Source organism: Columba livia, chromosome 2, assembly GCF_036013475.1.
Source record: "Columba livia isolate bColLiv1 breed racing homer chromosome 2, bColLiv1.pat.W.v2, whole genome shotgun sequence".
Classification (NCBI taxonomy): Eukaryota; Metazoa; Chordata; class Aves; order Columbiformes; family Columbidae; genus Columba; species Columba livia.
In genome coordinates, this window is record NC_088603.1 from 93,416,568 (window position 1) to 93,431,546 (window position 14,979).

The 14,979-nt window shown below is 38.7% G+C and overlaps 1 protein-coding gene across 3 annotated transcripts in view; it reads right to left on the bottom strand.

Moving 5' to 3' along the window:
• TMEM245 (transmembrane protein 245) overlaps nt 1–14,979 on the bottom strand; it is an 85,755-nt gene that overhangs the window by 21,038 nt on the left and 49,738 nt on the right. For all 3 annotated transcript variants that reach the window (XM_065052825.1, XM_065052826.1, XM_065052827.1), the window contains 2 exons: nt 14,328–14,450; nt 9,437–9,582 (listed from right to left, as the gene is read on the bottom strand). In XM_065052825.1, coding sequence (XP_064908897.1) covers nt 9,437–9,582; nt 14,328–14,450 — 269 coding nt within the window. The remainder of the gene's footprint in view (nt 1–9,436; nt 9,583–14,327; nt 14,451–14,979) is intronic.

Below are 14,979 nucleotides of genomic sequence, written 5' to 3' on the forward strand. Positions count from 1 at the left end.
TTGTAACTAAATCATATTCACCAGGTGCTGGCATGTCCCTAACTGTAGTTCCTACTAAGCTGCACAGTACTGATGTACAACTTAAATGTCTGTACTTCCTGGGTTCCCTGGAACGTCTTTTTTTTTTTTTTTTTTTTTTTTTAATTTTGCCCTTGAATTTTCTTTGGTGAGTTAGTATCATCCACCCTCAGCAATTTGCTATTGCTTATTTAATCTGTTTCTTCTACAACTTCTACAGTCACTGTAATGCCTGAGAGACTCTGCTGCATCACACCTATAAGAAGGGTTTTACAATGTGACTCCCTCCACCTGCTTTCACAGCAACGAACAACACAGCATCAGTTTATTACACCTGCCCCCCAGCAACAGCCTGCAGCAACCTTGTTGCTCCTTGTCATCCCTCGGCCCCCTGAGAGCGTCTTGCTCCTGCTGCATATAAAAAATGGTATTTTGGTTTAATATCATTTTGTGTAGCTTTGAGCAAATGAGTCACACAAACACACACCTCTCTGTGCCTGCTAAACTTTATGAATCTTCTGTTTTCTTCAGCTAGATAAAACTTCGGCTTTTTAACGGATAGTTTCTCATTTCCTGTGCCCCAGCTGTGCAGTCAGCTCTCCCTTTAGCCTTACTCAAGCCTTCCTTAGCTGTTACATGCACTGTATATTGATTATTTGTTATTCTCCACACCACTTGTAAGGATGCAATTCTTTTAGATCCCCATTTTACCTTGAAAAATTCATGAATGACAACAGCAGCTATCTGGACTCAATACAGCTTAAAATCCATTGCCATCTTGCATTAAGAAACTCACAGTCTATTCAGATTATGAATATTATAAAATTATGAATCAGAAGTCTAGAGAAGGGAGTATTTTGATTGTTTATGCTGCTGGAGAGAATAAATAATGGTTTGACTTCATAATTTGTCCTAATAGGACCAAAAAAAACCAAACGCTAAAAGCTAAGGCTGTGATGCTAAATCTTTGAAATGCCAGGAAATCCTGAAGTTTTATATCAGGCTTTATCACACAGTATCACAGTATCACAGTATGTTTGGGATTGGAAGGGACCTCAAAAGATCATCTAGTCCAATCCCCCTGCTGGAGCAGGAACGCCTAGGTGAGGTCGCACAGGAACATGTCCAGGCGGGTTTTATGCTGTCTTCTTACATTACAATGAACCTGTATTTTAAATAGTAGAAATCTAACCAAGGTTAAAATAATATACACTGCAACCTTTAACACAGACATAAAGAATTATTAGTTATGCAAGCACAGAATACTGCAAGATGTTATACTAAGAAAAATTCTCCTAGTATCCCTTTATTCTTAGAAATGCCTGATAGAAGACCTCTTCCCCATATTTTTAATAATTCTTTCAGCAACCCTTGTCTTTCCATCCCTCCCAGTCAGCTACTAGGCCCGCCTTAGAAGCAAAGACAAAAACTATGGTTGAGCTGAATTCCAGGTGCAAGTAAACGTCACTATTTTTAGTGATACAGTCTCTGTCACGTACCAACTAAACTTTCATTCAAAGAAAGACTGTACATAAAAATAACTGTTTTAAAAAGCTGGCATAGAAAAACAACATATATACATGCATAAATGCAATATGTAATTAAAGGACTAGCATCAAAGATGCAACACTATTCCTAAAGATTGCGTGCAAATCTGCCTATGTGTTTAAACGTGCACACACACAGTAACCCACATCCTCTATGTGTTCACAGATAACCTTCAGTCTTAAACAAACTAGACAGTCACAGAATTACAAACTACAAAAAACGCACTAAAGGAAACTGCTGTTGGAACATACAGAATGTGCCATCTGGAATATAAACGAAGCAAATAGCAGAATGTTGGCACTGCTTGATATAAAACAAGGAAGCCCTCAATAACCCATCAATATGTTTGAAAATACACTATGCCAGTCTGCATGGCACAGAGAACAGAACTGTTTGTGTCAGAATCAGATTACACACTTACATACTCATGAATTAGGGGTAGTAAACTGTAAAACTCCTCCAGACTTTGTGACGTGCTTGACCCAAATTATGCACGTGCAATAATGAATGTTTTTTCATTGTTTCAGGTAAACTTGAAAAAAGAATAAAGATTAGGCATGAGCCAATAATTTTTTTTTTCTGAAATTTTAATATGTTTTCCTTTGAATTATTCTTTGAACAAGTTCTTAAAGTCATGCATATGTAAAGCAATATACAGACAGCTGTATTTAATAAGAACAAGTATTCTTGATAAAAAAGAAAAAGGAAGTACAGGTAAAGACTTTTCTTTTTTTGCATATAGGAGAATATTTAAGACTAAGATAGTGGTATAAACAAGTCGTGGTTACTGCTAATAAAACATTCAACCAATAAATACTACTATCTATCCCAGCAGGATAACCAGGTTACAGTTACTGTCAGTTTGCTTCTGTAAACGTACTGAACCATTGCAGCATCTCTTCTACATTTATAGATTACATTCTCCTTTTTTTTCAGTAACTCAACTGAAGCTTTCCTTTCCTCTGTGTAATTTTTTTTAAAAAAGTACCTGTTATTCCAAATTTTAGACTAGGAAATTATTTCATTACGACAGAATCATTTCCAATTCTATTCCTATCTCGTAACATACACCATAAGTAGAGTTTATAAAATTTCAGTAAGGTCCTGTTAAATGCATTCCCATGTCAAGAGATTTCTGCAAGAGATACTCCTGCTAGTAAAGAGCATAAATTGCATGCAAAAATTCAGTCAAAACATAGTTAACAGTTGTCTTTGAAAAATTAATCTGAAAGACATTATTAATGTTGCAGTAAAATCAACAAGATCACACATTTTGCTTTTTCTAAGCATCAGCTTAACATGCTGGAAGATTATTGTTTTCTGTGGGAATTGTATCACCATCTCATTTTCTCCATCATTACTGCCACGATGCCACAGCAAACCAGCTAGATGCTTAAACAGCTGAGAGTTTGTTTATTTGTTTGTTTGCATGGTAGCTCATTTCAGATCTCTTTAATCTTAATAAATAAAAGTTGAAAAAACATTAGGAACCTATTTCAGCCATCAAGGCACTATAGGTTTTCTTTATATCAAATATCTCCTTGAATTTCTGGAAAATTTCAATCAGGGATATGATTAGTGTTTCCTCTTTAGAAACTCCTAATATTTTAAATAAATTTTATACAAACAATGAAAAATCTGATCAAATTTGAGGCGTGTGTGGCAAATGAAGAAAATGAAGCAAATAATGATAACCCTTCTCAAATTGAAAACAAACAGTACTCATCTTCCTGGCATTACAGAACAAACTTCCACTAACACGTGTTTCAAAGCATCAATCAAAATACCAATCTGGGTTTAAGACCATCTCTCACAACGTAATTAGGCCCCACCAAAACGGAAAGCTGCAGTAACTTTAAGCCACAGCCATACCCGTGTGCATGCACTCATGTGAAAGTATCGCACACACTAAATTGCACTGAGGCCGTGACAACATGCAACTTAGTAATGTGCAATATCTCCACCAGAGCAAGCAGAATGGGAGCTTCAGGGAAGAAGGGTATGGTGCATTCAGGAAGAGAACGACATGCTGCTCAGGGAAAGGAAAATGGTTCAGGCAAAGGTGTGCATGCTACTACTTTGGAGACCTGTGAATCAGAGAATTACTGCTTCATTCATTCAGAAAAAGAAAAAACAAAATCCAGACAGGAGCACCACGTCCCTATTTCAGGGGTACAGGACATAATTTTCCTACTTATGCAGTGAGGTAGATGATTTATGAATTAGATTTTACAGAACCTTTCTGAACAAAGCAAGTCTCATGCTGATACGTGCAGACAACTTCCCACTGACCCTCAAAATACTACATTATTAACATAACTACAATGAAAAAAATTCACTCACTAGTATTATCTAAATTCAGTAAAGTGGTCCAAGTGGTTCTCATTTCCAAAGCAAGTAATCTCCCTAATCCTGTCTAAGAGTTCCTCCAAAAGAATTCCTGCAGCTCAATCTACTCTGGCATAACCCTTCTGCCACAGTAACCAGTGCCCTCCCTACTGTTGTTTCTCCACCAGTTCCTGGAGCTGACTTTTAGTAGTTTCAGTGAAAGACAATCATGTTATTCACTATATTCACAGGCTACTAAACACTACTGCCAGTCAAGGGAAAGTCTTGCACATGATGAAGGTGCAATTCTGCCTTCATAATTTACCACATTTCTGTGCTGATATCCACTTACTTAATATAGAAAACAGGAAAAAAAAAAAGAGAAAAGAAAAGGAAAAAAAAAAAAAGGACAGTATGGCAGAAGGGACGAAAGGTAAATGGAGCATTTACCAAGAAGAAATAGTAATGAAGTGTGGCCACACCAAGAAAGTTAAACTTGGAGTGAGAAAGATCTGAGACTGACTGCAAACCAAGGAAAAACAGATGAACCAACTGGGCAGGAAAGAACAAAACTATTACAGAACAAAAGCTATTTTGCTACTGAGACATTAACAGTATTTGGGATTATTACCATTTTCCTAAATTTTTATTTCCCATCTTATTTGCAGGCAATAGCACACAAAATTCCCGCACATAATTTGGCATTCTGAATTTTGAATGAGTTGCTTTACTGGAAGTAGCACCAGTACTTCATACATCCGATAGAAAACCCTGAGGTCACACGTCTTTGGAAGTGATTCTCCTCCATTAACAAAACCCCAAACAAGAAAACAACAACAAAACAAAAACCAAGAAATAAGCCTCTTCTCTTAATTGGCACTTTGGAAAATTAATCTCGAGTCCTCTGTCCACTCCTGGTCTCAACACTCCAGGACAGATTCATTATGGAAGCAGCTAAAAGGTTGTGAGATGGTGAGGGGAACACAAGGCCAGGTAGAGGAACCTACCTCTGATCTACAGTGAAAAGTCTTCAGGGGCACCTCATGGTTGACTAAACCTGAATGAAGGGCAGTAGGTCCAGGAAAAAATAGCAGTAGGTAACAGAAAAAGGGTGTTACAACAAAGCTACTCAGAAACAACACAGGTGCCAAAAGGGGCTGTGAAGTAGGCATCCTTGATGGCATCCAAACATGATTAAACGAAGTCCTGAGCAGCAGGATCCAACGGGAGCTGTTCTGAGTTGCAACTTGGAGGTAAAACCTCTAAGCACCTCTCTCAAAATCTGTTCTTCTGAGGTTCTTTCAGCATGAGATGTCCTGCCTTCCCTGGATGGGAAGACACACCCACAACCTTGCTGAATGTGGCCGGTCCCAAAACCACCCAGGCCCTTCCTTCAGAACATCACCAGCATCCGCCCCACCACTGACCCACGGCACACCAGCACTACCAGCTCCCCTGGCTGCCATTTGTCCTGCTGAGCACAAGGCAGGGTCCTCTCACCATGTGGTCCCCTTCTCCCGTTCTCACCTCACCCAGCTGGACACCGTGGGAGGCTGCGTCATGGGCCTTGCCCCAGTCAGAGTCAATGGCAGTCACTGCTCTCCCCTTGTCCCACTGGACAGTCTCCTCCTCAAAGCAAAGCTCGTGTTGGCCCCAGCACGTCCTTGGTGAAGCTGTGCTGCCTGTTCCCTGATGTCACCTTTTTCATTGTGTGCATCTGAGCCATCTCTTGGCACATGGCTGAGCAAGAGCTTCTTCCACAAAACCTGCTGGAAGCCTCTAGTTCATAACCTGCCTTTGAGTCTTCCAGCAAAACAGGAGAGCTATTGCTCAGAGCAGGGAAGCAAGAGACTGAAAGCAGTGAGCAGCTTTGTGCTGCTCACTAGCCAACAGAGCAAGGGTACTCCTCTGACTGAACCCCCTCCCACCTCCCGGCCCCAAGGACCTCCCTCGGTGGCCTCCCACAGGCTCCTCGCCTGGAGCTGGTGCAGCAGCCCAAGGACCCTCTGCTCCCCTCTGCCCCAGGGCTCTGTGCACCAGAGATGGCCCCTCTCCACGCTCCAGGGGCTGGGCCAGGGGACACCCAGGGAAGAAGAGTCCGCACAACACTTGGCAATCAGCAATTATTTTATGGAGTGCTGGCAGACCTTGCGCAGGCCGGCTGGGCCTCACTTTCCACCAGCGGGATGTCTGGATGCTTTGCCCCCTCTCAGCCACTGTCGAGCGCAGGGGGCTGTGGTGCTCGCAGGGCACCAGCTCGTTGTGGGGTCACTGAGGAGCCCCAAACCTCCAGGAATGTTTTTGCCATCATCTGGTTGAGGGGATCCCAGTGATGGGATGAGGCAGGGCTAGAGCCCAGGGCCCATGAGAGGAGGTGGATGGTGCTCCCTGTGCCCGAGGAACAGCCTTTCTGTTAGGCAAGCAACATGGCAGGGGAGAGCAAGCCCCAAGAAAGGGGCCCTCAGAGATGGCGCCAAACAGCGTCACAAGAGCACCCAGCTGGCTCCCTACCTGCAGTCCAGCTGCCGCATCTTCATGGCTGGACAATAAACAACAACAAAAGAATAAAAATGCTTTCATCCTCTCTTATTTGGCACTTTGGTGACTGCATCTGCACTCCCGTGACACCTCCTGGTCTCTGTCTTTGACTAGGAAAGTCAAATTTAGTATCTGAGGTATTGTGACAGAAACAGTCAGATTCAATACTTGACAGAAAATAGGCTGAAAATCATTCTTACCTCAGTACAGCCCATAAATGAATAGATGTGAACTGTCAGTTTCTTTGCAAACTCATCACCAGGGCAGTCAGAAAATTATTCAGAAAAATCTATAGCTACTTATAGCCGGTACAACAAAAATCACAACACAGTTTTAACGAGAGAAACTGCAACAGGAAATGGTCTTGGTTTGATTAGGTGCTTGCTGGATAACAGCTTCAACCTGAGGGATTTCTTGAGCTACAGAAACCTTTTGCCAATTGCCCTCCTCATATTCACCCCTTGCTCTTCTACTCACAAATAAATGGCAAAGGCCACGAAGGGAGAGACTTTCTCGACCATATCTAAGTTCCCTACTTCTTTTCACAAACACATTTTAAGTGAAAGAACAACGGAAGTGACTAACAACACAGAGAAAGTATTTTCATGTCATTTGGTCCATGAGCAACAGAGATGTAACTGCATCGCTTTCCAGGAGGATCCTTGCCCTTTGGACAGGAGTATTTAGATTTACTCTTAGCTTTGTTAACATGCTATGGCGTGCTGAAGAGTGATGGGAGCTGGAACACAGCTGGTGACTTTCAAGATTTATAACCTGATCTTTCTCTACTTTCCTCAACTTAAATGCATATTTTAAGGCTGAATTCATGTTATGTAATGCTGTCAGTCTAATGATGAAAGCGACTACAAAAGTTTTATTATTTGATAATTCATAACACAAATGGAATCTCTTCCATGCTATGATCAAACATTAACATCCATTTTACATGCCTTGTATAGACAAAGCGGAGCAAGCTGTTTTTAGATTCCTACCCCTCCAGCAACAACTTGTCTTCAAAAACGAAGGATAGCTGCTACTTTGTGACAAAGAAATGGCTTGTAGTGGCAGCTGTTTTTCATATGGTAACACATCAGGCATGCATAAACTAACAGGAATTTGTTACTATATTTTTCATATTTACATACTGAAGACCACAGTAAGTACTGAGTGGAATGCAAGGTAATCCAGAAGCAATATGATAAATTCTTAGGTACAAATAAGCAAGAGAGAAGAACCCAGAAAATCCCAGAAGTGTTCAAAAAATTCAAATGAGGCACCTAGTAAAGGCTACTCCAAACAAGCAAATACGAATCGCTGATCCAAGCTACCTTAGTGAATACACAGATTGAGTTCCCCTGGATATGACATGCTGCCTTCACATAACACATTCTTCAGACACCGTCTTTTCTCATCTTACTTGCAGCTACTGATGCACACTGGCTCTTTCCTACCCGTTTTCCTATGGCTTCTCTAACATTATTTGCTTTCCACCACTAAAGTCTGGCAAATACCTTGGGTCATCTGTGTCACAGACCTATAAAGTCAAATTCTCTTTGCAGAGTATCCATGTCCAGAGAAGCCATATCCTATTTTTTGACACTGTTGTGCTCTATCAAGGGCTAAACAGAGCAATTCACTAGACAAGTTTCAGTTTCTAAATCTACTTGTATTCTTCAGAAGAGACAGAACTAAGACAGTAAATACGTGATCAATGAAAACTCAATAGCAATCACTCTAGAGAAGGGCTATTAACTTTTTGGCAGAATTCCCAATTTGTTGCTTTCTACCTGGATTGTCCCTTCATATCAAACAACCACAGTAGTTAACATTGTTGTTGAAGATCTTGTGCAGCATGATATAACCTTCTCATTGTTAAAATGAACCCAGAAGCCACTTAATTCCAGTAACAGGTACCAACACTCACTTGTAAAGTACACCTAGTAACAATGGCAAATATTTGGCAGTGAGTTTGCAAACCAGTTTTAATATCAGCCAGTTTAAAGTCTACTGATATTTTTTATGTATACACAAGACAACACAGAAAGCACTGGTGTAAGACACAGTAGCTGTATAGAATTTAGTATGGAGCCTGTTGACTTTGCCCAGTCCATCAACTCTTTCAAAAAAGTGAGCTATGACTTAAATACCATATTTTAAATCCTTTTATTAGGTTACCAATGTATATTTCAAGCTGCTTCCAAGTAAAAGCTGACAGTTTCATTCATCTGCAATGAATGAAATACACTACTGAACCACCTCAAGAATTGTGAACTGTATGTAAAGTTCACTCAGTGAACTGTATGTAAAGCCACAAAAAATCCTCCTTCAATTACCATAGTAGTTTAGAGGTGAAACATAAGAATGGTAACTAAGCATGAAACACTGTGGAAGCACTCTGGAGGTGCAGTATAGTAGTGTTTTAAGTGGGATAAGGAGAGAGCTCTCCTGTTCCCTTTGGTGCAATTTCGTTCATGGAGATCAAGAACTAGATTTCTCTCAGATGAAACTGAACTGGAAAATGCACTCTAGAAGCACATCGAATATACGTCAGCTGCAAATGGGTACTTAGTCCCCACCATTAGATGAAAACCAGTTCAAAGTAAATAACTCTGAAATGTGTACAGCACAGATATCAGGTCCTCCATTTCAACTGTTTTGCTACACAAATCTGCTCCTACTGAGCTGCAGCAGCCGTTAATGCCAACACAGCTGCAAGCACCGCGCTTTCTGATGGGTTGGGGATGTGGCGGGTGTATCAGTTTTATAAAATAGCAGTATTTGCTACAGCACAGAACTCCGACATTTTTTTTAGGCAAGTCCAGTCAAATTGCTCTTTTAACAATCATCAATGCTAGGTTCTTGAAAATCTCCGAAATTTGCTCCTCATCTTTGAAACACGAGCTGTTGCAATTGCTAAGTATTTGTAGCTGAACATCAAATTTAAAAAAAAAAAAAAAAAAAAAAAAAAGAGTTTTCCAGAAAGGACAAGAAATCAACAACATACCTTATTGCTTCCTCTACAGATTGGCCAACTATATTTGAGGAGGGACCTGGCTGAGACAAAGGTGTCAGGCTTATCACCCACTTTACTGGCTTGTAGTACTCATCACTGGAACTCAACAGGTAGAAGAGTGTTGTCAGAAAAATCACCTGCAAAACAAATTGGAGTTTTAATTTAAAAGGCCATAAATACTTCCCAGAACTATATTATGCACCTATGCTTCAGATATTGAACTTCATCGGAAAGGCACAAAATAAAATACTATTCCACAAGCCTGGATTTAGAGAAACGCAGAGATGGAAGAATAATTTTCTCCCCTGCTCCACAAAGGTCCCCACAGTTATAGCTAAACATTATAAAACTTTTCCCCCTGTTTAACCTCTTCCCAAAGTCACAACCACATCAAACAACTAGAATGGTTACCTAGATCAACATTCTAATTGTTTTTTGTTTGGTTGGTTTTTGGGTTTTTCCAACATGTTTAGCAGATCAAGGAATTGCTGAATAGTAACACCTATTTAAAAAAAAATAAATAAGGCCAAATAACTGATTTTTCTCAAGAGTAATTATGCAGCAGGATACCAGATACGAACAGAATAAAAACTCACTAACAGAAAATTTATATTTATTAGGCTGGCAATCCTTACTTAAATATTCCTACTGCGAGTTTGAAGATGAGTCTCAGCAAAAGTGATGACAGTTCCAGTGTTTCAGTTTAAAGAACAAAAAAGTACAATCAGATGGTATTAGCTTCCTGTACACTGCAGTCTACTATGTTTTCCTTATTTTCCTTATTTTCCCATTAGTGGGTTCAGAAACTTCTTGGGCTAAGCATACATCACAGAAATGTGTCCAGCTTGAAACAGAACACCTCAAACAAGGAATATCCATTCTATATGCTCCAATGGTAAACAGTTTATACTTGTTTCATCTGTAAGCCTTAGATCTTTTTTCTTTCTCTGCAAGCTTAAAAAGAATTCTTTCACTTTCCTTATTTTCAGGAAATTCATTTCCTGTTAAGACAAGATGTATGTAACCACAGCACCATACAAAATCAACTGCATGTTAGATTATCAGCATTTTGGGAAATTAACATATTTGCTTTAGCTTAATAGGTACAGAAATGCAAAAAGAAGCAGTAGTCACAGAACAGGATAATTTACTATCAAGTGGCTTACTGACTCTTCAAGCAAGTACAACAGCCTCAATAGTACATTCAGCAGCACAAAGATATGTCCTATCCTGTATCAACTGCAGTCTGAAAATTTTCAGACCTCTTTTACAGGACACCTGAGATTTCAGACATTACTTCAATTGTTTCCTAAGCAACACTTCAAGATCCTGCTGATGACTATGAGGAAGAATCCACCAAAGACAAAATAATAAGATTTTCCCATTGTTAAACAATTGATGGATTACTATTTCTTGCTGTAGAATTTGTTTGGTAGCCCAAAATATTAAATTCTCCAATTTGAGGGGGGCACAGACTGAATTAAAGGATCATTCACTATTTCAATTTTTATTCAGGGTGACTAAAACTAAACTGAAATGTAATTGATTGAAAAGCTAACCATATCAGGAATTATCTTGTTAGAAAATTTAAATTAGTTTATGCCACTTCAAACTAGAAAAGCTCTTCTGTAGCAAATAAGAATCCTGCAAAATGGAAAAATAAGACTACAGTTAATGCTAGAGTAGAGTGCTTTCTATTAAACACAGCTCTACCTAGACACAATTTAAAAGAGTACCTTCTGTTTCACATTTAGGAAAAAAACTTCCCCCAGTAGCCCATTAAATATATCTTTTGTCAAAACACAGACATGGCATTTTCAAGAGAGTCAGCTTTTTCAGCTGACACTGCTGGTTGGACCACAGCAACATATAAAATGTGCTCAAAATCTGCCTACCCAGCTTTAGAGTTCAGTCCATTCAAAATGTAAAAATTCCTTTCTAAAACTGCATTAAAAAGCAAGGGAGGTGGGGATAGGATATTGCGGCAGGTAGCAGTCAAAGGTGGAGCAACTAGGCTAGAAGAATCAAAATCTCAGAAGCTATTTGCCTTCACATTCAAAATGAACTCTACACAAAAGCTCTTTCTCCTTACTGGAGAACAAGTGAGAGTTTTCCCAGGAAACTGTAAACTTCCTAATTCAAGACTTTCCAAAAGAGAACAGGAAACAGTTCATGTTGAAATCTCAGCTTAAAGAAAAACTAAATTGTTAAATCCACCCTTGGAAAGCAAATTATTGGGTAAAAAAAAAAAAATCAAAATCAAGCTACAGCAAAAGATGTAAGTATGCCTTGAGACCCCACAAGAACAAGAACTATCAAGGTCACTTCTGGTCGTCATCTTCTCTCTTGGAGAGTGTTTCTCCTTAGCTCTGAAGAAAGGAACGTGAATAGCGGGCAAATCTAACAGTGACATAATACCAAATAGGATTCAGTAACAATGCACATCATGAAGGTTAAGAAAGCTGCAGTGATTTATCCTAGAGTCATGTTTGGATTTTCTCTGCTTATCACATTAAGCTGTTGCAGTAGGGAAAGAGGAAAAAAAAACAAAGAAAAAACCACACAAGGAAAAATTAAGAACCAGTTTTATTATTTCTACACGGTCTCCACAACAGTTAAGTTATCCTAAAAAGTACTTTAAGGGTCAGCTAAATTTCCACAACGACCACCATTTTCATTTATTTATTGCCTCAAATAATGGACAGTATTAGCCTTTATTTAGTGCAGGCTATTTACTGAATATCCTAAATTTAAGTCCTTTCAGTCATAACCTGTTAACAAGCCCACACTAAACATTATTAAAACAATTTTCATTAATTTATCTTTTCATGTTTTAAGAAAGTCTGTCTAGTTTTTATAGCAAGAGTTTTTGCAAAAGACTTTCTTAAAGATAAGAAACCAAGCCTCTGAATAGACACAATGGCCTATGAAATGTACAGTGCAAACAAGGCTAAGCTATAGCACTCTCCCACAGAGCTTCACAGCATTAATAACTACTCTTCAGGTAGGCATGCAAATTTTAAATGCCTTCAAAAGAAATAATTCATACAGTTACAAGAATATCAGGACTTAAGACATTTTCTGTGCATAGAAATGGAAGCAAGTATTTCCCCACACCCTGGTGTAAAGTATGGCTAACAGAACAAAGTGTTTCAGTGATTTTTTTTGCCTTATTTCTTAGAAGTTTAAGTATTTCTAATTTACCAGTTCTGCTGTTTGCATTTCAAAGGCTAAAGTTATCAAGAATCTACAGAAAGAACCCATATATTTATTAAAACAGATCTTTCCTATATAAGCTCATGGTTCAAATCCAAGAAATAAAGAGTGCAGGACTGATGTGTTTTGGTGGGGGAAGCTTTATATCACAATTTTAAGTAACATGTTCAACCTACAACAGCAGTGGAGGAAACAGAGTAGCCTTTATGGCATCTAATCTTTCAAGTAATTTCACCATAGCAATATCCCAACTAGATCTGCTAAACCAGTTGACTGCACAGTGCCCCAGCAAGCAGCAGGATCCCGCTGACCGACAAAAAGGCAGGATCAGCCATCACAGCAAGAGCATGTAATGAACTCGGTATAAGCCATTAGGTACCTAGAGCTAAATTTTGTGTCTGAGCAACGAGCACATTGAAATCATCTGCAGCTACTATCCAAATACTGTCCGATTTTAAGTATACTAACTTCTCAGACACTGTTTTCAATCTGTCATCATGGGTGAAGTTGTGAACTAAGGAAGAAAATAAATGAAATATTCCCATGAAATCTTTTCTTTACTAACTGAAAGATAACTAGAGAACAACAAAACGAAGCGGCAGTGTTTTCTCCAGTTTAAGACAGCCATCCTGTTAAGTTTTATTGTGATCTGTTCTTTCTTAAATATTGGAGAGAATCCACACAGCTGCCTTGAAATGCTGTTAAATATTATTTCAATTTTGCAGCTTTGTCTACAAAGACCTCTCTCCCGAGCAAGTACCAATGAAGGCAATAAAATTAAACTGGCAAAGTACTTTGTTTTCTAACAAATGTTTTTGAATCCTGAACCAGGATGTGTATTTCAGTCAAGCTTCCAAGATCAGTATTTGTTAAGTTAAAGCAGGAAAAGGTCCCAGGCCAGCGTTTTAGGAGTTTTTTATTTTAAGTAACAGCTGTCATAGCAAATGGGAAGAAGTTACCTCTACAGTTATAATTCCTCCGCACAGCTGTGGTGTTTAGAAACAAAAGAAACTATAAACATCTAGCTCACATAATACACTAAAAAGTATTAATAATACATCCTTTAAAGAAAGCACCTTTAATAAAAGGGTTTCAGAGACTACTAGTCAATGTGAGCAATAATATTAATAGGAATTAACTTTTTGAAGTAAGCATTCTGCAATTAAGAGCTCACAGATTTTAAATAAAAACAAAGTAACAACCCCTTCACACAGATTTGCTGAAGACACTTCATTAAAAAAGGGAATATAAAGTAATCCTTGTGAAATAATAATTACTTTTGCTGACATTTCCCTGCTACAATTTTAAGCCGCTTCCTAGAGCATTGGTGTGTTTAAGGATATATTTATGTTTATGAGGACATGCCCTAAGATTTCAGTTACGTAGTATTTCACAAGTTACAGCTCAGTATCCTCAAGGCCAGAAACAAGAGTTTTCCATGGATGATAGGAAGACTGCCAGCTCCTTAATGTGGAAGTTGCATGAATCTTGCCCTTTGCCTAGAATGCCCCAGATTTGAAAGTTGCACCATCTTAAAAAATTTTTGGTATTGGATAAGGTCAAAAGATGTTTTCAATGCTTTAGGTCCGATTTTTCACTGTTACAACAAGTGCGATCAGGTTCCTTGAGTACAATGGACCATGTAAACCGATGACATCCTACTTACCACTGAAAGCACAAAATTGAGAAGAGCTGTCCCACTATGGAAGACGATTGTCACTAGTGTTGTAACAGTAGTAAACAAGAGGCTCACATTGCGACTCATCACTATCCATAGCGACTCCAGGATCTGGAAAAGCAGGAGGAAGCAAAGACAAAGTCAGGGACCAGACAGTATAAGCTAGGACAGAGAACTGCTTACAGAGTGCTTCATCTCCATCAAGCCATACAAAGAAGACATTTTATTAAAAAATTGTCTTCCCTCACTCCTAAATTACAGAAGATAATATCAAGTGAAATGTCTACTTTACCAAAGACAAGTTTCTATGTAGATAGTTACAATGTTTTAGAATTTTTCTCCCGATGCTCAAAACTATTTCATTATACAAAATTGCAAAAAAACCTAAATCACTTTTTAAAATCACTTTCTAATTTTGATTACCATCACCATCAACTGAAAGCATATCTTGCCTTGGGAGAAAAAAAATCATCTTTTCAAAAGCAGAAATGCTAAAACACAAAAAACAAGGAATAATATCACAAGGTAGAAATAAATCTGGTGAAAGCTTCAAATCTAATAATAGAATTGCTACTTTAGTTTTAAAAATATTTTACGGTAATGAGATGCATGTTCTTTATAATGTCTGCAGACCACGCAG